Below are 25946 nucleotides of genomic sequence, written 5' to 3' on the forward strand. Positions count from 1 at the left end.
TATGTAAAGGTCGGAGGACGCGTACTGCTGCACCTCGCGGGCTTGCTGCGCTCACCACGCTTCAGTTTGGCGTTGACAATGGGGGTGCATTTAACATTGTAAGCACCCATCATGGTGCTTGTACAATTAAAAAAATCGCATACCATTAAATATTTAGAACTAAGGTCATACGCAATATTTTGTTAACTATGCAATATTTAATTTAAACAAATTAAACCAATAACAAATGTAGGTGAAAAAAAAAATTTAACTAAAGGAAGTTACGAAGAGCCAGATACGCCTCCGGCCTGTGGATATTTTAGGTCCCCCCTGTCCTGTGTATGGACACCCTGCTTTGGTAGAGTGAGTGGAACTTCGGACTATGGGCTGCTGGATTGTGAACTACTGTAGTGGTTGAGGTGCTTGGGGCATCCTGAAGAGCTGTTTGGGCCACTTATTCTTGCTCCAGTGCCACAATCGCAGCCATCTGCTGACTGATGGAGATGTAATTTCACGGATAACACCTGTGTCTGCTCTGAATGCTTCATTTTGTTGTCCACAAACATCGTACGTGTGTTGAGCCTTCGGAGCTAGTGGACTATTCTGTCCAGTTTCCGGCTTTACTGGTCCATGAAGCTCAGCTGGGTATCCCTAAAATTGTGCAGGGACCTGAATGTTGTGGCTGCTGTGTTGGAGTATTGGATTCTTCCCACTCTTCTGTCACATCATCCTCATTCGAGTCAAACATCACCAGGGGTACACATAGTGCTGCGACATCTCAAGCTGGTGGTGTGGGGAGTGTTGACAGGAATACTGCATGAGAAGGCCTTAAAAAATAAATACGTTGCTTTGAAATCTAAATTTGCAGTATACAATGAGAGCAATCATACACAGCTGCCATTTCCAGGAAGCGTGCTTTGGGTAGCCTCTGGTTGGAGGATATTAGTGTGTACTTTGCATATGCAGCATTGCACATTTGGCCGTTTGTAGTAGGTATATCTACTAGTTTTGCCACTGATGTGGGAGAACAAGGTGTTTTTGCATCCATTGATTGCACAGCATAACTGAGTTATAGTGTATATTGAACCCCAAAGGGGCCAGGTATACGGTCATTAGTTTGGCATGCATTAGGGTGACCATTGCTGAAGGTCGACATGGCTTAGGTCAACACATGAAATGGGTCGGCATGGCTAAGGCTGACAGGGTTGGAAGGTCGACACAAACATAAGGTCGACGATGCCATGGTCGAAACTATTTATTTTGGGGGGTAGGGCGACGTGTGCTGACAGGCGGTATTTCCTGATGCCCAATATAGCCTGACCAATTGTTTTAAAAAATAAAATAAAAATCATCTATTGTGTACCCAGCTTTGGTAGTTATGTTTCATTGTTTATATGTGTGACTCATGTTACAACGAATGAACAGAGGGGATGTAAATATTTATTTAAACGTGCTCTCCTAATTATTTTTACAGTATCATTGTTATACTATATTTTTAAAAGACCATAATGTTATGATTGACGCACACTTGTGATTTATTTTGTGTCCTATATTTCATGGATTGAACCTATTATTGTGTGTGGACTTCGACTTGTCAATGGCTACAGTTGTAACACTGGGACAAGTTCAAGATTAGTGTGGGGGTTTTCCATCCAAAGCAGGAACTTCTGAAACGTTTCTTTTCACACACCACAGGAGGCTATGAGAAGAAATGTCATCCCCGCTGCTACTGGATGTCTAAACAGCAACAATTAAATCAGGGCTTGACAATTTTATTTTATTTTTTAAATATAGGAGCCAGGATGAAAAAATTTAAAACGCAATCGCTATTACACGTCACACCCATTACATGTTATTTCACATGCCATAATGCCCATTACACATTATACCACATGCCATAATACCTATTACATATTATACCACACCCCGTAATGCCCAATACACATTCTAACAAACACCGGCATTCCCATTACACATTAAGCCACATTGTAATGCTCTTTACATATAATACCACACGCTGTAATGCTTAGTACATATTATGTCACATAAGTGCCGCTTACCTACATGCTCATTGCGAGGGATTAGCATGCTTAATGCCAGGGGTCAACATGCCCTTTGCCAGGGGTTGCATGCTGGAAGCCAGGATCGTCCAACTGCAAGAAGCGGTGGGGGCTCAGTGCACGGTGCCCCCGAGAGGGGAGGTGTGGCTGCAGTGCCTGGAGAAGACCCCTGTTTGAGAAGTAGCTAGCCGATGTCTCCCTCACCTCGCATAGCCAGAGAGTCAGGAGGAGGCGAGCATCGGCTCTGTGTGGAGTCAGGACTCGGTGCTCGGTGTCTGTCAGGAAGCTGGCGGCAGCCAGGGAAGGAAGGTCAGAGATCTCAGGCAGCAAACTGCTTGCAGTGATTGGCACTATTGGTTATTGGCTGCTGCAGGACCCGCTCTATCTAAAAAATGGGGTCTTCCTTACTGCCAGTGTTTTCCGATCGGGGAGGGGAATCACACTGCGGCAGGCCTGACAGGAGAGTGAGATGGGTGGTCAGGCTGCCGACGACCAGATTCTGCTTCCTCCCTCCCTGCAAAAAAATCTGGTTGCCAGGAAGCACAATGTGGTCGCCGTGGCACCTTGGCGCCTGGTATTTGTCAAGCCCTGAATTAAATTGCTACGTTTTGCGGCCACATGTTAAAACAATTGAATCGGTCCCAACTTCTTTCAGAGCAGTAGATTCTGTGGTACTTGTTTCCTAGCACGGCGCCCATCACATCGCATACCATAAGGCAAACGATGGTATGCAATGTTATGCGATGGCGGCCGATGTTATACAATTTTAAATTGTATACCATCGCATTGTATGCCATATACAATGGTATAGGATTTAAAATTGTATAAGCACCCTAATGGGTGCCCTATAAGATAAATAATTGTATAAGCACCATAATGGGTGCTTACAATGTTAAAAGCACCCCCATGCCACCCGTACTATGAACGCCAACCCGAATTGTGGCGAGCGCAGCGGTACGCGTCACTACCCCCACTATCCACATCGGCGTGGAGCTGATTTTATATAGTGTGGCGAGCCCCGTGAGGGGACGCGGAATAAATGTAAAGTAATACGCGTCCCCTCGCGGGGCTCGGTGGCTCACTGCGCTCGCCACACTATCTAAAATCAACTCCACGCCGACATGGATAGTGGGGGTATGAAAAGGTCGGAGGACGCATACCGCCACCCCTCGCGGGCTCGCTGCGCTCGCCACGCTTCGGGGTAGCGTGGGGGTGCATTTAACATTGTAAGCACCCATTAGGGTGCTTATACAATTTAAAATCGCATTGCATCGCCATATGCCCGCATGCGATGCGATACAATGCATACGATGCCATACGACTGAATATTGTGGGCGCCGTGCTAGAATTGTGTATAACAACAGTAATGAAATCTCCCTCATTATGTCTGGTCTAGTCAGTGAGACCCTGGCTAACTTGTTTCCTTTGTGACTGCCTGTACAATATGCTTAGTTATGCAAAGCTAAACTACAGAGTGTGACTCCGATAACAACTCATTGCTGTGGGTGAAAAGTTTATCTACAAAGCTAGTTTGGTTCCATTTCTGAACAGCTAAATTCACATTTTTGCTTTTCTCAATCTGGTGGACAGCTGTGTTTGAGTGTTGTTCCTTCTCCTTTTTTTTTTTCTTCCGTTCTTGATTTCTCACAGGCCAAACCTGTCACAAGCAAGCTTGCTGGTTTCAGGGCCAATGGCCAGATGGTCATTGTGATGAAGTGGTTTATATACTTTTCTGACACCCTATTTGTACCCCATCCCCAGAATTACACTGTTGTATTGATGATTAGTGAGTAATTGCACTACTGTGCTGTGGCTTTACTTTAGAGTAAGGTAGTACAAACAATTTTAGGGAATATTTTTTTATTTAGTGGTTTTTCAGTCCGTGTAAATTTGTATATGTACAAACCTATAAACTGATGTTCAAGGTGTAAAATGTTGTTTTACTGAAGAAGGAATATATGCTGGGAAAGAGGAGAGATTTGCTTAAAATTTACAAATATATCAGGAGCCAATATAACAAACTCTCAGACACCCTATTTACTTTGAGGTCAGAGACTAGGACATGTGGGCATGCGCTCAGGCTGGAGGAGACAAGATTTCGTACCCTCTGATGGAAAGGCTTTTTTAAAGTTATGGCCGTAAAAGTATGGAAGAAGAAGTAGCGTTGGCAGACACAATAAGCACAGTACATTTAAATTAAGGTTGGACAAGCATTTATTGGGCAAAAACATCCAGGGGTACAACCATTAAACATAATTTAACCCGAAGTGGAATCAAAGTAAAAAATTGAAACAGGGGTTGAACATCTAGACAACTCCCGCTCACGAGTCCTGTATAAGATGTTCTAATTCTGTGGACTGTGTGTCCTAGCAGCAGATGTGCTATGTCTTCTGTAGCACGTTGTTCATTTTAGTTTTACTCAAAAGGTGATCGGACTCGTGTATGATGATGCATGCGAGTGATGTGGAAGAATGCCAAAGTTTAGCAAAGCGTCAGAGATGCTTTTATACAAGTTATTTTGATCCCTTTATATAAGCCTTTGGTTTTATTAATCAGAGCTTTCTATATAATAACTAAACAGATATTCCAAAGAATTTTTACACTAATCTCTCATTCTATAATAAGCAGAGTCTGAACTTCACAGCAACCCTGAATTTGTCAACATTCCCAGCTTTAGATGAACGGATGGCATGAGTTGCATACTGTAGGGGGTGCACAATAGATGGTGCAATAGCATTAATTACAATTGAATAAATCCAATGTTCGCTAATATGTAAATGATTCAAGGTGGAATATGCTGCACTATATAAAAAACTGTAAATAAATAAAATAGTTTCAGGCTGGAAAAGGAAAAGCTCCAAAATCCTGCTTTGGTGCCTTCAATAAGAAACAGGCCTCCAAGGGTGAGGAGAAGTCCTCAGCATGACAGCCAGGAGACTCCCCGATCTGGCCTCCGAGTGGGGGGGTCGCCTCCTGCAGTACTGGGACACTTGGGCCTTATTAGGATCCTTGGGTCCTAGATGTGGTGTCTCACGGTTACAGAATAAACCTGAAGGGGGCTCCTCCAAAAAGGTTTTTGCCTACACCATTGCCCAGAGAGGCACGCCTCAGAACAGCCCTTTTGGGGGCGGCGCAGTCTCTTTGAGAAAAGGGCGTGGTGGTTCCGGTACCGCAAGAGGAAAGAAAGATGGGGTTCTATTCCATTCTCTTCTTAGTACCCAAGCCGGACAAGTCCTTCAGACCAATTCGGAATCTGAAGTCATTAAATCTCCACCTATGGGTGGATCATTTCAGAATGGAATCCTTGGGGTCTGTTCTGCTGAGCGTAGACAAAGGGAATTCTTGGCGTCTATGGATATTCAAGATGCATATTTACACGTGCCTATTTGCGCAGAGCATCAGTCTTTGCTGCCTTTTGCGATAGGGGACTTAAATGTCCAATTTCAGGCGCTATTTCCTCTGCACACCATTTGTATATCCTGAATTCCTGCTTTTATCTTTGGAGGTACATGCACCCACTCCAGGGTTTGAGGTAACGGTATCGAGCCACCGCTGTCAGCCAGCCAGACACCAGGCATTGCCACGTTGTGGGACAGGTTACTATACTATCACCCACAGTCGGCAATCCCTCCTCTGATCATTATCATCAACATCCAGCCTACAGTTATTGCTCCCAGTCCACATACCATCATAACACCCAGCCTACAGTTATTGCTCGCAGCGCCCCATCATCAGTTCACCCCACTATAAAACATTTTATCTTTAACACATCGATCCCATACCAACCCCAAAGCGCCAACACTCCACACTCCTATTGTTTCTGTGATTCAATTAGAAATGTAGCTGATGCCACGAGTAAACTCTGCTATGTGGTGTACATAAATTTACGATGAATCCCCAAAATGTCAGCCCTCTGTTAGTGGTAGGGGGTTTCAATCCTGGGTTCTCAAAAATATCCAAGATTATAAAACATTGTGGTTGGAGATGGAGGGCATTGTCGATGATACACACCACCTTCCTTCCAGGGCATTGCCTGGTCCTCTGAGGTTTTCCCAGCTGGAGTCTCATTTTCAGGAGCCCTGGTGCACTGCACCTGCTGCACCAATGGTAATTCCGCCTCTGGCTCCTACCCAATCAATGATATACTGCTCTGTATAGGGGCGAATATACGCGCTCTTTCCTGTACATGGAATACTATAGCAATATACACCTAACCCTGCATCTAGGCCATTTTTGTACTCCTTTCTAGAACTTTTAGGGCCTCCTTTTGTCCCCAGCAACAGCCCGAATTGTAACAGGGTGTTGGAAATATTCATCGCAGAGTATGGTCGATGTTAACCTGATTGAAACAACATAGAATTTGACTGCCTGCAGATAAGAACCACTTGGATTATCTTGTCTGACCATGTACATGCACAAACTTAAGCTGGGTACACACTGAACGGCCAATATATCACTGGTCCATCGATTAGTATGTACTAGCGAAATGTCTGAATGACAAGGTTCACAGAAATATCACATCATCGGTGTAGTACTTTTAACTCAATAAATTAATAGATATAATTTGTTTGAAATGTTGGAAAAAAAATGAAGTTGGTGTCTTTGAATTGATTTAATAGATATATACAAAGGCATCGCTAGGTTGGCCAGGCTGCAGTAAAATGAAGGGGTGTGGCTATTGGGGGGTGTGTGACTACATCCTTTGAAGGGAAAAAAATTATTTGTGGGGGTTGCAGGAGTGATCGCACACCCGAACAGGGAGAGAAAAGACAGGCTGCCACTGCAGCTGCCTCTCTCCCAAGATCAGCATACAGCTCTGAGCAGCTTGTGCTAGTCTGGGGAGAGCGACTGTACTGCAGCAGCAGCCTGTCCTCTCCCACTGCCTGGCTGTCTGCAACGATGGAGTGGGGAGCGGGACCTGGGCTTCTCCAACAGACACAGCTCAGGTAAAAATGACCCCCCTCTCTCGGCACCACTAGATATATACTCTTGGAACTATATATTAAAATGGTGCAGTGGATTAAATACATATATACACCTAGCCATAACTAAGTTGACGTTTCAGCCATTACGTCGGATTTTTCAAAACCACTTACAGACAGAAATCGTGAACACTCACCCCTATAAGTAAAGCAGAAACTGGCTTGTGCAGGTACAGTGGCCACTTCCGGACACCCGCTCCATGCATGCTTAGGTGATGTCATTATCGGGGAAACCATTGCCGTTGCAACGTATCAACTATAGAAACATGTGCATGTTTAAATAAAGGGTACTTGTGTATTTTGACGGCGCCCCCGATGTCCGTCGTACGATGAACGGATCGCATCGCATGCCATGTACCCGATGGCATGCGATGCGACGCGATTTTGACCCCCTATACGATCAAAAATCGTATAAGCACCCTAATGGGTGCTTACAATGTTAAATGCACCCCTACGCCACCGCCCCACTATAAACGTGAACCCGAAGCGTAGCGAGCCCGCGAGGGGCGGCGGTACGCGTCCTACGACCTTTTCATACCCCCACTAACAACGTCGGCGTGGAGTTGAGAATAGAATAGTGTGGCGAGCGCAGCGAGCCACCGAGCCCGAAGCGTGGCGAGCACAGCGAGGGGACGCGGATACCTTCACAGGTAAACTCGTCCCTTCGCGGGCTTCACAGGTATCCGCGTCCCCTCGCGGGGCTCGCTGCGCTCACCACGCTTCGGGCTCGGTGGCTCGCTGCGCTCGCCACACTATTCTATTCTCAACTCCACGCCGACGTGGATAGTGGGGGTATGAAAAGGTCATAGGACGCGTACCGCCGCCCCTCGCGGGCTCGCTGCGCTCGCCACGCTTCGGGTTCACGTTTATAGTGGGGGGGTGGCGTGGGGGTGCATTTAACATTGTAAGCACCCATTAGGGTGCTTAACATTGTATAAGCACCCATTAGGGTGCTTATACAATGTTTAATCGCATCGCATCGTATGGCATTGTATGCCATGTACAATGGCATACAATTTCTAAATTGTATGCCATCGTGCACTATCGTACGATATCGCGTCGCATCGCATACCATCGCATGCGTTATGGTATGCGATGCGATGGGCGCCGCCAAAATACACAAGTACCAAATAAAGTTGTACTGAACAAAGAAAAAAAGGGGATTCTTTTGTTATTAGTGTCAGGTGATACTGTTTAACAAAGCATAATAGTAATAACAATAACACAGTGCTACAAACAAGCTAGCGGGATTAATTACTTCAAAACATAGCGTGAAGAAATATAAAGGTGCAACAAATCTAAATGCTCATTTAAGGACACGATATATAATAAACACCTAAGAAACTTAATGGCATTGAAATGCAAAGCAATAACTCATATTGGAACTCTAGCAATCATAAAAGCACTAAAGATTTCTAATGAAGACGACAGGGATGTCTTCCTATGTACATATAAATCATGATACCATTGGAATATGGAGACTATCTAGCGAAAAACCAGGGGAGAACATACAAACTCATGGTGTTACCATTTTAATGAATAAAGAAAAAATCATACTTTGACGTGTTTATAAAATAACAATGGAATCCTAACTGTTCATTTAAACCCCTGGGGACCAAGGTGTCTAATTTAAAAATCCACCTGGCTTCTAACTAAAGCAATTTCTTTCCACGGTCACCACCCCTGGGGAGAGGGGGGCATGTTCAATAATCATGTATTTGACCGATGCTAATGAATGTCTAGCTTGGGCACAGTGGCGAGCCAGGGGTTGATCGCTTGTGCCATTGTTAATTGCTGCTCAGATTGCTGATCGGTGGTGCGTCATGCGCTCCTTGAACTGTCCTTCAGTCTTAAAGACGTAGACCAATGAGCAAGAACAAAAGATGGTATAGACCATGAATATGGATGTATACGTTAGATAGTGTTTGATGGGGAAGTCCAGAGTGAGTGCAGCAGCGTCCTGTCACCCTGGGACCGTTAAGGACACGGAACAGAGTGCCAGCATACAGATATATACACACATACAAATCATTTTTATTTTTTTTAATATACTGTGACTCTGTCGTTCAAATCAGATCAGTTCAAATGGTAATGCAGCTGAAGTGTAAGATTGAAGGGCCTAATGCACTGAAGCTGTAGAGATGAAAACACCGCCTGCACATGCACAGCGTGCCTTTTCTTAACCTCCTTTTACAAAGGGCGTGCAGTGAAGTGCAGAATCAAAACACCTCTCCAGGACTGTTGCGAAGCCATCACATCCTAGAGAGCATGTCTGATGTGTAATCTTATAAAAGTTCTCATAGCATTAATCAAGTTCCTGAGCCCTGAGTTTTGCACAGCATAAAAGGGTCAAATGAAGGCCTTTTTTTTTTCCTTTCCTACTTTTGTGTGTGTGTACACACGCACTTGTACCACACTAATATTTACAATACATGTTACACCTTTTTGTAGAGTAAAGGAAGAAAGAGTGAACCATCGATAACTAAGTATTTTCCTTTCAATTTAAAATGAATAAATGACAAGTTTATTTTGCAAAATGTGTCGTAAAACAATTTAGGATTGGTATTCTAAAATATACCAGTTATGTTTTATGTGAGTAGGATCTTTCCACTGCAGCTTTTAGCAGGCCAGTGATTCCCACTCCGTGTGCCAGGACACGCTGGTCTATAGAGCAATAGAATTCTGTGAAGCGTGTTGGAGCAGGCAGCACCTATGCTGCACATAGGGTGATTATGGTGGCTGCACCCTCAAGAGCCACACATTGGGTTGTCTTGAAGTACCGGGGTCTTTTAACTATTTCTCTTTAAACTCCTTTCCACTGCACTCATTGGTACAGAAAACACAATTTATTGTTGGAACCAAAACCAGAAGCACTAAATGCTCTCACTCCTTATGTTTGACAGAGGCTTTCTCCGCTATCTAATGGTAAGAGGTTGGACAGTCAAGTTTCAAGGGGTATAATGTATTATTGTTGTAGGTCTGTGAGTCCTGTGTGTTTATTACGTTACAATTAAAAGTTAAGTTCTAATGGAAAGATTATCTATCGATCTGTGAAATTCAGAGCCCCGATACAAAAACTTTCCAGGGCCCCTGTGGAGGAGGGTGTGGCCACATGTTGGGCATGTTAATACAAGAAGAACACACAGGAGCATGATATGCCTCCCAGCAGCTGGGACAGAAGTGTTGTTTCTGTATAGTCATTTTCATGTTCGGCACTCCTGGTTTAAATTTGGAAATAGATGCTAGGTGCCTTCCTCGGGGGTTATTTGTAGATTGTAGATATATGCGGCACTCACGGTCTTAGATGAATAAGGGATATTAAAGACTCCCAAAACAAATGTGATTCAACGTTTCGATTTATCGAATCGCCTTCAGGAATATTCCTGAAGATGATTAAATAAATTAAAATGTTGACTCACATCTGTTTTGGGAGTCTATAATATTTCTTAATCATCTAAGACTGTGAGTGCTGCCTATATTTAATACATATATAGATAGAGAGAGATATATATATATTACACACAGACACGTATGATAGCAGTCGGCACGTCTCCTGGTTTAAATATATCTATAATTCCATATATAGTGTTCCTTCTAGAAATTTTCGCAGGCAGGGTGCCGCTGCAAGGGGGGCGGACCGGGCCCGCCGACGTCACACTTGTGGCTGGTCCAGGGCCGCCGACGTCACAAAAGGGGTGTGCCTGGGCCGCGATGGCTTGAAAAAGGAGCGGGCGCGGCTGCCGCCGTCACTGAAGGGGGTGGGCCCAGCTCCGCCGAAGATGCCGGGGAAGTGCCGGGCATTGCCATCTAAGGCGGCGCTGGGCTTCCCTGTGCCGCAGTTAGGGCAGGCACCAGGCTGTATTAGCGGGGCACTGCTAGCGGGGCAGGGCGTATTTTGTCCTTTAAAAATCGGGCAGTTCGCAGCGCCCCACTAAAACAGCCTAGCGGGAACACTAATATATGCACTACCACAGTCCTAGACTAGCAGCTTACATTCAGATCCATTCCCAGCAAGAAGACCACGCTGGCCCCTGTCTCTGCTTCTTCCCTCTGATGCAGCTGCTTGTTGCCCCACACAAGTTGGAGCACCCAGACATTATCAGCCTTTCTGCTCCCTCCGTCTGTCCGTCCCTAGCCCGTACTGACTGCAGACAAAGAGGGGTATTCAATCTGGAGGTCATGGCTGTCGAGTCCTGTTCTCAGCCAGCTCGACCGAGAACATGCAGGCGGGATTCACTGTTCCCCCTGCAGCGGGACAAGAAGGGGGCGTGGTTGCGAGTTGCAGCCGGGAAGAGGCGAGCTGCTACCCCTCCTACATCTGGAGTGGAGTAATAATAAATAATAGTAATAATAAATCTTAAAGGATTCTGCTAGGGGCATCTTTGCACCTATTCTGCCTGATGTTAGAACTCTAGAAACAAGCAGATTGTAACCCTAGCTAGCACACTTCTGTTCAACTAGTGGGAGCTCTTTGGAGATTCCTTGAACCACTTATGTGACCTCAAGAATTGTACTTCTGTGTAAAAATTACATGTTCTGTTGAACATCTATCACCTGTGGTACCCCAAGCAAAACCTCTGAGGGGAACAGTATTTTAAACATCTTTTAAGACCACTGCAACTGTATCCTTCGACCAGCAGAATTGTACAACGTGCTTTTCTGTTCGATGGCTGTTCTGTATTGAGCCCAGTGTCGTCATGCTCAAACCCCATACCACCGACTTGGAGGTGTTGCAGCAGGTTGTCTTAAGTGCTAATAAAAGTAGGTGCTACCAGGTGCTGATCATATGAGCCTTGGGGTTGCAACAAGGTACTTGACTACTGTGCAGTCAGTAGCACAGAATCTGGTCACATCCCGCTAAATGCGTAATAGGCATTATAGTTATGTCACTGTACACTATATGATGTCACTAGGGATTTCCATGAAAAGTAGGCAGGATGCCGCAATCAGGACTGTCACCCTAGTAGAAAAAATTATTTATTATCAGTTAGCACACACATATTCCACAACGCTTTACAGATAACATTTGAGCTGTCAGATCAGTCCCTGCCCCCAGTGGAGCTTACACTCTATATTCCCTATCACATGTACATGCACACACACATATTCTAGGGTTAATTTGTTGGAAACCAATTAGCCTACCAGTATATTTTTGGATTGTAGGAGGAAACCACAGTACCCGGAGGAAAGCCACACAAGTGCGCAGAGAATATACAAACTCTACACAGTTAGGGCCATGGTGGAAATCAAACCCATGACCTCAGTGCTGTGAGGCAGTAATGATAACCGTTACACTGTATGGTCTATAGTTGGCTGTGTTATTAGTGATAATTATACAGGTTGAGTATCCCTTATCTTGAATGCTCGGGACCACAAGCATTTTGGATATGGTATTTTTTTTGCAGATTTTGGAATATTTTTTTTTCTTTCATACTTCCCTAGTCCCCCGGCATCCATGGCGGCCTTCGGCATCTTCTTCAGCGGCATCTTTGAGACCGGGGATGCCGCTGAAGAGGATTCTGATGGCTGCCGCGGACATCGGGGGATAAGTATGAAATAAAAAGAGGGGGGGGGGGGGGGGGGGATATAAATAAAAAAAAAAAATGAAATATTCTGAAAAAAACCTCCACGGTTTTCAGAATAATTAGTCTTTTGTAGTATACTGATAAAGGAGAATCAACCTGTACTGTGCTGAAAACATTAGACCTGTTGGAGACTCAGTTGCATGAAATCTGTGTTCGTTGTACAGGAGGTAAAATAAAAGTGAAAAATTTATCCCATTACCCTTAGCGGGATATGGTCATTAGGTCCACAGCAACTAGGTCGACATGGGTCTAGGTCGACACAAGCATTAGGTCGACAGACAAAAGGTTGACATGGGGTTTTTCACTGTCTTTTGTGCCAACATGTGCCGACAGGCGGTATTTCATGCCCTACCATCCACTAGGGCGTGGTGGGAGAATAAAAGTGTGCTGAGCGTAATGAGGCACCGTGTCCATGAGGCACCGTGTCCAAAGCATGGCGAGCGCAGCAAGCCATGCGAGGGGACGCAGTGCACTTTAACCTGTGTCCATGTCGACTGTGTCGACATTCGGGTAAAAACAGTGAAAAACACCATGTTACCTAATGCTTGCTTGTGTCGACCTAAAGCCACGTCGACCTTGACCCATGTCGACCTAATGGTGTTGACCCAATGCTTGTCAACCTACTTGTTGTAGACCAAATTATCCATACCTTTTTGCAGATATTAATGTTCTCATTAATATCAAATTCTAAATCTTTAGTTTTGCTTTATAAACCTAAAGACACAGTTTTTCCTTTCAGACTAATATGCCATAGAGTGTAGAACAGACGTTTCTTTAAAGAATAAAAAAGTTAGAGCCAAGCAATTTTTAGTAAATTTAAATTTTTTTTAATGAAAAGACTTGCAACATTCTCAGTTGTCAGGATTTGAAGTCTAGTACATTTTTCCAGACTGTACAAGCACTTTCCAACACATGAAGCCAACGGTGCCCAATGTTTGTACACAGAAAAACCATCCAACTGTGCTGTCTGTAGTGCACAGCAATTCTGCCCACATCTGGTGCCAGCATGGCTCTTCAGCAAACCTCATACTAGCAGAAGCCACTACCCTCCGACTGAGATGTTCAAGTAAAATATTCCCTCCCCTACTGTCTAGGGCAGCTGCACTTTGCTATAGCTGCCTACTAGCACATACAGCAGAGCCAGAGAGCCTTGTTTTGGCCAGTAATGACTGGTGCTGCTGACTTAACCTTATGACAGTTGAGCTTCTCCTGCTGTGCTCCTAGTACAGGCCTGAAGTTTAACCACATACCTGTGATGCCATCAGCTCCAGAAAACACTATTCTTGAATGTCTAGTTCACCTACGATGGCTAATGTATATATCCGTGTCAGCCTAAAAACCAGGTACACACTGGCCGATATACCATCAAGTCAGGCAGATTGGACTGGCATATTGCAGTAGCTTTTGACAAAGGTTGGTGGGATGTGCTGCACATCAAATCTAGCAACATTGCTAGTGACACCATGCATGTTAATGAAGGATGGGACAAGTGATGGTCCCGTTTTTCATTAACATCGCTCCAGTGTGTACCGAGGTTCCTATATGTCTGACGGACATATCGTCTGGGTACATGTAGTAGTACGTTTATTTATAAGGTGCCGCAAAGTGTCCGCAGCGCCGTACATAGCAAACAAAAAACAAATGACAAGGTAACGTATAGGGTGTGTTGAAAAATACAGTATAAATAGGGGTATAGCTGGTAGAAATAAAATCAGCATCAGTTCAGAAGTAGGTGTCAAAATTGTCGAGGAGACTGAAGATGAAGTAGAGGAAGGGAAGAACAGAACAGGAGGACAGGTGAGGTAAAGAGGTAGGGTGAGTACGTGAGGCGGGAAGACCCTACTCATAAGAGTTAACATACTAAAAATAGGTGTGTGGACGAACGAAAAACAACAGGATAAGTAGGAACGGAGGCAGGATAGGAGGATCAAAAGAGGTTAGGAGGAGGGATAGGCTAGTCGAAAAAAAGTGGGTTTTGAGGGAGCACTTGAAGGAGGTAAGGGAATCAGAAAGCCTGATGGGTGGCGGGAGGTTGTTCCAGTGCAGGGGGGCAGCGTGACAGAAGTCTTGGACACGGGAGTGGGAGGAGGTGATTAGGTGAGAGGTCAGTCGGCGGTCAGCGATGGAGCGAAGAGGACGGGAGGGAGTGTGGATAGAGATCAGTGAAGAGAGGTAAGGAGCGGTGGAGGAGCCTGATGGGTGGCGGGAGGTTGTTCCAGTGCAGGGGGGCAGCGCGAGAGAAGTCTTGGACACGGGAGTGGGAGGAGGTGATTAGGTGAGAGGTCAGTCGGCGGTCAGCGATGGAGCGAAGAGGACGGGAGGGAGTGTGGATAGAGATCAGTGAAGAGAGGTAAGGAGCGGTGGAGGAGGAGAGAGCCTTGTAGGTGGTAGTGAGGAGTTTAAAGAGAACTCGGAAAGTAATGGGGAGCCAGTGAAGAGATAGACAGAGGGGGGAGGCGGAGGTAGAGCGGTGGGAGAGGAAGATGAGCCTAGCAGCAGCGTTAACAATGGTTAGGAGAGGTGCGAGGCGGGTGAGCGGTAGCCCAGAGAGAAGGATGTTGCAGTAGTCAAGGCGGGAGATGACAAGAGAGTGAATGAGAATTTTGGTAGCGTCAGTGGAGAGGAATGGTCTGATGCGTGAGATGTTGCGTAGGTGAAAGCGGCAAGACTTTGAGAGAGCACGAATGTGGGGGGTGAAAGAGAAGGAGGAGTCAATGATGACACCAGTACAATACCGCTTCAGTGTCCACCCGGCTTAACTGCTACTTTCTTGCACCCTGTGGAGAGGAGAGTGAAATTAATTATATTGTTTGGTGTAAATTTTGGGCATTAAGACTCAAGAAAACTCAAAACATCATTAAGTAGTTGTCCAGCGATTGCGCCATTATTTTTATCATTTTCCACACATTGTTTGCGCTACATTTTTGTTATGTCTAGAAATAAAAATCTTTTATTTTTAAGTTTGGTATTTCTATTAATAGTCTAGTATAACATGCTATTGGTAATGCAGTGCACACTGCAGAATGAGTTGAAGCCCGAGCCTGGGAGACACAGACCCGATAATTGGGCCTGCGTTTGCCTGCTAAAAACATGAACCCTAGTGTGTTTTGGTGTGTTCAGGTGATAAGGGACATATAGATTCTAAGCTCCTCAGGGCAGAGATTGCTGTGAATGACTGAAATAATTCCTGTAAAGTACTGTGGACTATAAATAGCAGTTTATAATGTAATAGTTGGCATTAATGCAAGTGATTGCAGGGTTTCTTTTTAATGGCAGTGCCACCACTAGCATCCTTAGCAACGCAGTGACTCCTGCCCCCTACCAACAGACATGATCTTCTCTGGAGTGTGTTGGTAACGTTTTTACTTAAGTGTGCCAGATGATCCTTCGTGTGCGTGTGATGACTGATCTGGAGGAGTGCCAGGGTTTTGCATGTCATCAGAGATGACTGAATGTGTTCACTGCTTTCACATATGTTTTTGTATTACAGAATAAAAAAATATTAGCAAATTCTTTAAAACCGAAAGATACTGCACAATTCTGTCCATTCTTATATTGTAAAAGTAATGATTAGACTTTTTTTTTTTCTTTTGTTTTTAAAACTATTGTGGACAGAAATTGGATACAAAATGTAATAGAATACAAATTTCAGAACCAGATTGCAAGGTAGGTTCTGTATGGGAAACTTTGTTTACCATAAATCAGAGAAAGTGAACCGCTATTCCGGCCATAGCCTTTATGCTGGATAAACATTAGATGATGTGTCACCAGCACAACACTGTTACCAATAAGGATTGGGTCGGTTGTTGGTATTGGTCAGTGCATCCACATGGGTATGGGTCATTGGATCAACCACTGAATGTTGGCAGGCCTTAGGTAGACACCTGAAATAGGTCGACACAAGCATTAGGTTGACATTGAAAATTCAACATGAGTTTTTCATGGTTTTTAGTCCCGAATGTCGACATGGGCACTGTCTAAGGGTATTGCTTCCCCACTCTGCGCTCGGCACACCATTTTACTCTCCCACCACGCTGTAGTGGATGGTAGGGCATGAAATACCGCCTGTCAGCACATGTTGGCTAGAATAAAAAAACATGAAAAACTCATGTTGACCTAATGCTTGTGTTGACCTGTCGACCTTAGCCATCTCAACCTATTTCAGGTGTTGACCTTCAGTGGTCGACACAATGCATGTCGACCTAAATGACCGTATCCCATACACACTTGCCTCTGCTGGGTTTGATGACCCACAGTGGGATCCAGGAAGATATTGGGTTCTTAATTAGTCCTTAGTAAAAAGATTCTAATTTTATAGCCTGATTAATGACCATTGGTCATATCAACCTGTTGGTTTTTTTTTTTGTGGGGGGTTATGGGTGATGGGCAGAGGATGACAATGACTAAAAGCAACCGGTCTACTTAGATATCGCTCAAAGTGTAATGAAGGCAGGGATTCTCCTTGTATAAAAGCACAATGGTGATTTTTGCTTCAGGAATTATAGCAACCATATTAAAAAAAAAATCATCTCTATAAATCCAAAGGAATTATTGACATCGAGCCTAATTTAGAGTTGTATGCCATGCCATTTGTTTTGCACTCGAGCAATAATTGGTAGATTGTGGATGTGTAAGCTGTTGTTGCGTATCATTTGCTAACATATATAGTTTATATAGTTATATATCTATATCTTCAAGTTGTTTACTGCTGGGTACACACTTGAGTGACTGAGATTTGTTCCGACATCAGAACGAATCCCCGTCAGCAGGGATTGCCGCTACACATCGGCACAATATTAATGAAGGACGGAACAATTACTGTTCCGTCCTTCAGAAGCATGCTTTAGGTCGCTAGCGAGATTACTAGGTTTGATGTAGAGCACATCAAACCTCACGTTGTATGCGGTAGTGCGCATATAGCTGCTACACACAGCGATGTTTACGATATGTTATTATGAAACAGCATAAGGACCTGCCATTGCTCCATTGTGTACCTAGCTTAAGACATTTAAGATGTTAAAAATAGTAAAAATAATGTTCAAATGCAGGAAATACTGACTGTTCATCAACTTTTTGTAAGAGTACCTGACTCTTTTATTTATATGATATGGTCTTTTCCCCATAGGCTGAATTAACTGGCATCAAATGGCGTCGCTACAAGTTCCAGGGCCATGGCGACTGCAGCCCAATCATCTCTGCTCCAGCACAAGACGATCCCATTCTCCTCAGCTTCATCCGCTGTTTGCAAGCCAACCTGCTATGTGTGTGGAGACGAGAGGTCATGCCGGACTGCAAAGAGTTGTGGGTTTTCTGGTGGGGTGATGAACCAAATCTTGGTGACGTCATACACCATGAGCTGACCAGTGAGTGAATTTGTGTTGTGTTTCTTATTTATTTGTTATTGTGTCTTTGTGCTTTCTATATAACCGAGATCACCTATTTAGGTGTGATCAGCTTTCAGGAATAAACAATAAATTGAATAATCTAAATACATGTAAACACAGAAAGCACTAGATATTCTAAATGTATGTAGTAATGTGAAATAAATATCCAATGAAGGGTCACTACAATTTAAAGAGACCATTTTTTTGCCAATATTTCATGCTTCAGTCAATTCAAATTTCAGAAATGTAAAAAAAAATAAAAACCGCGCATGAGTGCCAACATTGCTGTGAGCGATCCTCAAAATATCCACTAAAAATGCCAGCATCGCTCACAGCGACTGTTCTTTTAGTATAAATAAATACAAATACAGCCAAGTCAATTAATTAAATATTGCACCCACAAAAAGAACAGTCGCTGTAAGCGGCGCTGGCATTTTTAACGGATATTTTGAGGATCTCTCACAGCAACTCAAAGGGATATTAAAAAGGTTTTCTTGGCAATTTTCACACTTATTTTGACAGATTCCCTTGGAACTCAAAGGTTTAATGAGACTTCAAAGATGTATAATCCAAAGATAATTGTATGGACCAAAGGGTACTGGTCTTTAGATTGTCAGTCGAATATATAAATACCTCAAAAGAATTGCATGAATAGACCAGTTAAAAACACCCAAATAATGTGGCACTCAAAAAAACATAAACACCAATTTGCATATAAACAGTTTATTTCACTAAATAAAAAAATAAAGAACACACAATCTCAACCTCACGGGGGTAATGATCAAAACAACATTACATATCTCATTACATTAATATATATATTAAATGAAAGCTCTATGTGCAAATATACTCGATATTTGGGTCTCACCACACATAAATGTCCTCATAGAGTAGAATGTTTTTGTAATGTAAGGTATATGAATCGCTGCTTAGGTGTTGTCTGAACTTGACATGCAAATAGCAGCTTTGAAAAAAATAAAAACGCTCAGTATTGCCTTAACAGTAGGTGATGCAGAAGGCAGAATAACTTGAGCGTGTGTATCTTCGTTAGGTTAAAGCGGATATCCCGGCTCCCAGACCACCTGTGACTGACACTCTAGTGAGCACACACACACAAAATCGAGTAGGCTTTAAGATCATATTTATAGGGTTAAGTGTAGCCTGCTTCTCCAGTGTAGAGATGCAGGTTACTCTCCATAACTGCTGCTGTTCTCCTTCCTGAGTTCCGCAACAGTCTATGCAGACATGAAACGCATCTGAGCCTGTTAGATAGCAAGATTAGCGAGTCTGAAGCTTCACGTTGTTGAGAGTAGCCTGGCTGCAAGAGCCGCGCGTGCTGTTATTGTCATCCCACGGACCCTCTATATTGGAGCTTAGAAGGGCAAACTTCATGCCCACAGGTTTACATTACATACAATTTGACTGCCACAAAGATCTGGGCACCGGCCACTGCCTTAACCCACAGTACACAAAGAGAGAAAATTAGCGCAACGACATCGGATAGGATAAGATAGTAAGAGTAACCAGCATTCCCATTATATTAGTTGACCTGGCAACACGTACCCCCATAGGTTTGATTATATATATTATTTTAAAGATTTCATATAGTTGACCGTTATCCTGCCCTATTTTTAACCATTGCACTTGCCACTTCATTGGGTATCTTTTTGCATTCCTACACACGTTTATAATCGCCAGCACTTTCTTTGTTTTAATCCCATTCCTGTAAACAAACTGTAAACAAACTGCTTCTAGAAAGTTTGCAAACTCCTTTTTTATTTTTTTATTTCTGCATTACTGTCAGTCTTTTTACTTATTTTATTCAGCGTTTGTATTGTACAGCATATGAAAAGCCCCCATACACACTAGGGGATTTTGCAAACAAGATCTCTCAGAAAGGGACTTCTGAGCGATATTGTTGATATATCATCAACTGTCAATATTTTTAACGATGCGCAGTCCCGTATGATGATTGAGGTCTTCCAAACATGCAGGTCAATTTGGCAATATAACCAAGCGACCGGCATGTTTAGCAGGTCCCGATGACATCACTAATTGATATCGGTGGCTCATATCGTTCAGTGTGTATGGACAATATCGTCTGACCGTGGCTGATATGGTTAACAATATTGGCTGAAGCCCTCATCAGCTAGTGTATATGGGGCTTTACACTTCTATATAGGGTTGCAGTTGAGTATTTCTTAATGTTGTTTATTGATGTTTTGTGTAGATAAAGGTCTTCTACATTTTTGTTATTTGGCATTGCAGCATTTGTCTTTTCTAGTGTTTATTGCTCTGTAATCACCCCAACACTGAAGTATGAAATGCCAGGAACATGATTTACTGTAATTGTGTGCCACATGGTACAAATTGACATTCAAAATCGAATCGGGATCGCATAGACATCGAATGGAGATCGAACAAGTTTTTAACCTTTCGATCTTGATTCAATGCCGATGTACGCTTCCGTTCAGCTGAAATTGAAAAACCAAATAGACAGTGCAGCAATGACTTTATAGTTCAGATCTGTACTATAATTGAATGAATGAGTTTTGGCTTGCTGTGCAATTCCATCCCGATCAAATAGAAAGGCTTACGCACCGTGTGTACACACCATTACTGTTTTCTTTGTTTGCGTTTTTTATTTGTGCATGGGTTTTATGCACTGCTTTTGATACTGACACTTCAAGATGAGTAGTGATCCGGCTAATGGTGTGTACACACGTTAGATGTGCCTTAAGATCCTATCCACGATCTGATCAGATTTGCATCCTATCTTGACTATATAGTGCAGATCTGCATCCGATGTTGATCCGATGCCGATCCGATGTTGACTATATCGTTAACATCGGAAAGGAAATCGGACCGTGTGTACACAGCATTACATTTTTGCTCACAGCCTCCAAAGCTGGCGAGAAATGTGTCCCGTTTGAGCACCCAAACAGCCCGATCGGAGCATCAATTAAATTAAATAGATAATCGCCCATTATTTTGGCCATCCAAAAAAAGATTGAATCTCCCCACCCGTGTAGATTACATGCTTGAAAATGGCCAGCCAAATCCTATTTGTAGGTCTGTTAGATAATGTCCTTATTTATTTATTTATTTATTTATTTAATTAATTATTTATTAACAGTTTCTTATATAGCGCACACATATTCCGCAGCGCTTTACAGAGAATATTTGAACAGTCACATCAGTCCCTGCCCCAGTGGAGCTTACAGTCTATATTCCCTACCACATGTACATGCACATACAGATATTCTAGGGTTAATATGTCGGGAGGCTGTGTCACATCCAATGCGATGTCTGATTATGCCCATATTGGTCGTTTAGTATAGTAACCCTCTCGCTTCTGTTGGAGCAATGGAGAACTTGTGATGCCGGTGGATGCGCTGTGCACATTGCATCTACTACTTACTGTAGAATTCAAATCTCCCCCAGTATTTCTGCTGGTACTAGGAGGGGAAGTATTTAATGATGTTGTACAGCAGGCATCGATGCAATCTGGTGGACCATTGTGAAATAAATAACACCTATCCTTGTGTATCAATGCCTCTTTCCCTATAGATCTTAAGCTTGTGAGCACGGCCTTCCTACTGTTTTGACTGTCTGTAACTACCCAGTTTGTTTTATCACAGTTTTAAATTGTATATAATTTTTTGGGAAGAGGAGGTAATAGGTTTAAATAGGCTTTAATTACACATTTTCATGAGGTGCGACAAAATTGTGCAGGGGAAATTAAACATCACATATGCAAGATGGAGTTACCACTTGGAACAGAGCTGTACACATTGTGCAGTATTCAATGCCGGTGCGAGCGGCCGGCGAGGAGGTTAAACTGCGAGGATCACAGAAAACCAGTGATCCTCGCAGTTTAACCCCCGCGCCGGCCGCTCGCACTATGCAACGTTCCGGGGGAATCCTCACAGTCACAGAACTGCGAGGATTCCCCTAAACTGCGAGAGCCGAGGCTAGTGCAGCAAACTCGCTGTAATTAGCCTCGGCTCTCGCAGCTTTTGGAGGCACATTCGCAAATTCCCCTTCGCTCAAAAAATGGAGCGAGGGGGAATTTGCGAATGAGGGGGGGTCAGTTGAATACTGACAGGGTGAGCGGTGACTGCGAGCAAAAAGTCCTGCTCGCAGTCACCAGTCACCGCTCGCCCACGGCATTGAATATATGCCACTGTATGCTTGCAAGCAGCGCACTCTTGCCTCTTTGACTGTCACTCAATGCCCAGTCTTGAGTTTAGTTGCTGTCTCCATAGATGTCTATGGGGAAGCATAGTGGCAAAAATGTAAAAGTACCATATGAGATTTCGATCATTTCTGTTTTCATCTTCGTAAAGTAGTAGGTACACAAAAAAACAAAAACTTTCTCCTGCTACAGAAATACATTTCTATATGAGGTATGTATGAAAGGCCTCATATTTATTCCAGCAGTTGTTATAGATTACATATCAATACTTCACTATCTCACTATATGGTTTTTAGTATATATGAATGTAGTGTTTGTTTATTTTTTTTTTTTTTGTCTTCAATGGCTGTGGGAGAACACGGATGTTAGATAGAAGTAGCAGCTCGCAGTAGTGCAGGCACATGTGCCACTTGCAGTGCTGTAGCCCATCATATATAATTGAGTAGTCGGCATTGTGCCATTCCAGCAATGTGAATAAGTTATGAGGCACCTGTTCTTAGTGTTGGTACTCGTGACATTACTACTTCCCTAGTCTACATTTAATAATACATAGTTTCCCTTTTTCCCCTCATAGTATTTATAAAATATTCAGATTTGTCGTGGATTCATTTGCAGGACAGTAGCGTATATTGTAGGATTCCTATTTTGTGACTGACATGCACATTTTTTGTACCTGATGTTTTCGTTGAAACATTGTGATATCTGTTAATTAAATGTCAATACTTTTTGGTTTACAACATTAGGCACTTACTTTTCCAGAAGGCATCAAATCTTGGTGTTTGTACCTCAAGCCAAAGACTAAAGCAGTGTACACTTTAGACAACGTTTTAAATAATTTCTACATATTAGACAACATATTAAATGATTTGGTTGTTTCAGACAGTCGAAATGTCATCATATAAATCGTCCAGTGGGTACATTGTAGCACGATGCCGATGCACGTTTCCCCTTCTTCTGATCTTTTAAACATGCAGGAAGATTTGTATTTAATGTTACGAACCCTATACTCCTGGATGTGGCCACTGACGATATATTTAGCAAGATTGCACAGTCTATATACACTATATCATTTATCCTGGAGTTCGAGGCAAATCATTGATGACATTGCATTCTTTGCGGATATCATCATATAACTTTGCAATAAATAAAAGAAAAAATTACTTTGTTTTTTATTATTATTTGTTATATATATTTTGATTTAAAAAAATCTATGTGTAATATGTTATATAGTACTATATTTTATAGTACTGTGCAAACCTTTTATCAGGTGTGGATATAATGCTGGAAAGTAAGAATGCTTTTAAAAATAGAAGTGTTGGTTTATTTTTTTATCAATTAAAAAACTGCAAAGTAAATAAGTAAAGATAAATCTAAATCAAATGAAAATTTGGTGTGACCACCTTTTGCCTTTAAAACAGAATTAAATTCTTCTAGGTACGTTTGCATAAAGTCAGTGATTTTGTAGGATAATAGTCAGGCCTATAAGAACACCTACAGTATCCTTGTTTATCATCAATGCCTATTTCCCTATAGATTGCAAGCTTGCGAGCAGGGCCCTCCTACCTTTTTAACTGTTTGTAAATACCCAGTTTGTTGTGTCACTGTCTCCAATTGTAAAGTGCAACGGAATATGCTGCACTATATAAGAAACACACACACACACACACACACACACACACACACACACACGTTTTCAGAGTAAGATCAGGCCACAGTATTAAGCCTTTCTTTTTTCCCCTCCTCAGAGATAGGAAGGTTTTATAGTAATATTACATCCCTAGCTGCAGTCACTCATTATCCCAAAGGTACAACTGAGAAGGTCAATAGTATGAATCACAGCTCAGCGTTCTGCACTTGGTGGTTCTGTGACAGAGCAGCAATTTAGAGGGCAAATACGTCTCTTTCTATGTGAAATAGGCAAAGAGCAGGATTTTCATTGGCATGTCACTGAAAGGTGTGCTTTAATGTTTTGGCTACACATGAATAATAATTTTAGAAAATAGAAACCAATATCTTTCCAGATCTCTTCAAATACATAATTTGTACCCCCTATCGCTGTGTTTTTAATATTTTGAATAAATTAGATGTTTGCTTTTTATATATTGGATATATTGATTTTATTGTTTTGTGTTTTTTTGAGGTCTGTTATGTGCTGAGTAATCATGTCGTTCAGCAAAAGTGCTGGGTCGCCCTATGTGTATGGGGCTTTACTGTCCTTTAGCCATATTGTTTAGCAACTACCTTGTTTGTTTTATTTGATGACACGTTGACAACGTTTGGAAGCGTTTCACCCATGCGGTGCTAAGGTCGAGGGAACCGATCCCTTCCAGTGTTGCCTGTTCATGTACAATATACGTGCTCATAGGTCGATCATGATGATCTTGGTCTCCTTTGGCAGCCTGCCTTATGCCTATTGATTTTGATATAAGTATTAGCAATCCGTATGCTGCATATATGGGGCCTTTTGCCTGGCATCTACATTTGTATGGCCAGCAATATAGAATTGTGAAAAGAGAACACCGTATTTTCCTCTGTTTGCAAATGCAGTTTTATCAGAAATAGATTCTTAGCACTGAGCTGTATTAGAACAAAAGATAACCATATAATGTTTGAGATTTACTGTGGTTTGCCAAGGAAAGGTCTTAAGACATGTCTGTAAATAATATAGATCATATAAGTGTGTGTGCGAGTGAGCAGGCAGCTGAGGAATCTGTAGCCAGTGATGTCTGTCACCCAGTGGAATAGTATGCTCAATTGACAAGCATGCAGGCATTTAAAGCAGCAGCTGTGACAGATTTGATGCGGCAGCAAGAAAAAAAAATCCCCACAAGGGGCTTATCCGATGGTTGTCATTTAGAGAAGTGTTAAAGCAAAGCAGCAAGACTCTTAATGACCTCCTTATCCACTTTCCAAACACGATCAGCCCTTCACTACGGAAAACCTCTTGAGGTACATACTTCATTAAAAAATGTAAGTCCATGTAGATAATGATTTAGCTGCCGGGGTGTTACCTCTAGTTGTGTTTTATGGGATACACTATAGTAGGTTGTGTGTTTTGTTTTGTGTTTATGATTCCATTAGGTCTGACTAACATAACCACCTATTCGGTGGCAAGCTATATTCTGTCAGTGACTAGTGCTAATGTGTCATGTCTGGAGATTAAGTATATGTATGTGTGGCATGTTTTGAAGGTACATATTTTAGGGATGTGATCACTAGGTCTACACAAGCATTAGGTCGACCTGGTCATTAAGTCGACACAAGCATTAGGTCGTCATATAAAAGGTCGACATGAATAAGGTCAAAATGAGTTTTTCATGTTTTTTTGTTGTTGTAAAAGCGTGTTTTTTTCATACTTTACTATCCAAGTGGACATAGCGTGAGAATATAATCATGTGCTGAGCTTGCCAGAAGCATGGTGAGCGAATAGTACACTTATACTGTGTCCATGTCGACTTAAGTAGACATGAAAACCACATGTCAACCTTTTCCATGTCAACATATTCTATGTTGACCTAATGCTTGTGTTGACCTAATGACTATGTCGACATAATGACTGTCGACCCTATGACCCACACCCCATGTTGTAAGTGTGTTTATATAGTTATGTATATGAGCGATATGTAGTACAGCTGGTAAGTGATATGGCTCTGATGATATATTAGCAGGCTAAATAATAATCTGGGCCTATTAAGGAGTGCACAATGTTGTGAGATTAGTTTATATACTGTATGGTTTCATAGGCATATTTTTTTCAT

General features: G+C 42.6%; 1 protein-coding gene across 2 annotated transcripts in view; it reads left to right on the plus strand.

Moving 5' to 3' along the window:
- MED13L (mediator complex subunit 13L) overlaps nucleotides 1-25946 on the plus strand; it is a 138281-nt gene that overhangs the window by 17539 nt on the left and 94796 nt on the right. For both annotated transcript variants that reach the window (XM_083145597.1, XM_083145602.1), the window contains exon 2: nucleotides 17732-17969. In XM_083145597.1, coding sequence (XP_083001723.1) covers nucleotides 17732-17969 — 238 coding nt within the window. The remainder of the gene's footprint in view (nucleotides 1-17731; nucleotides 17970-25946) is intronic.

This window comes from Crinia signifera, chromosome 1, assembly GCF_055691185.1.
Source record: "Crinia signifera chromosome 1, ASM5569118v1, whole genome shotgun sequence".
Lineage (NCBI taxonomy): Eukaryota > Metazoa > Chordata > Amphibia > Anura > Myobatrachidae > Crinia > Crinia signifera.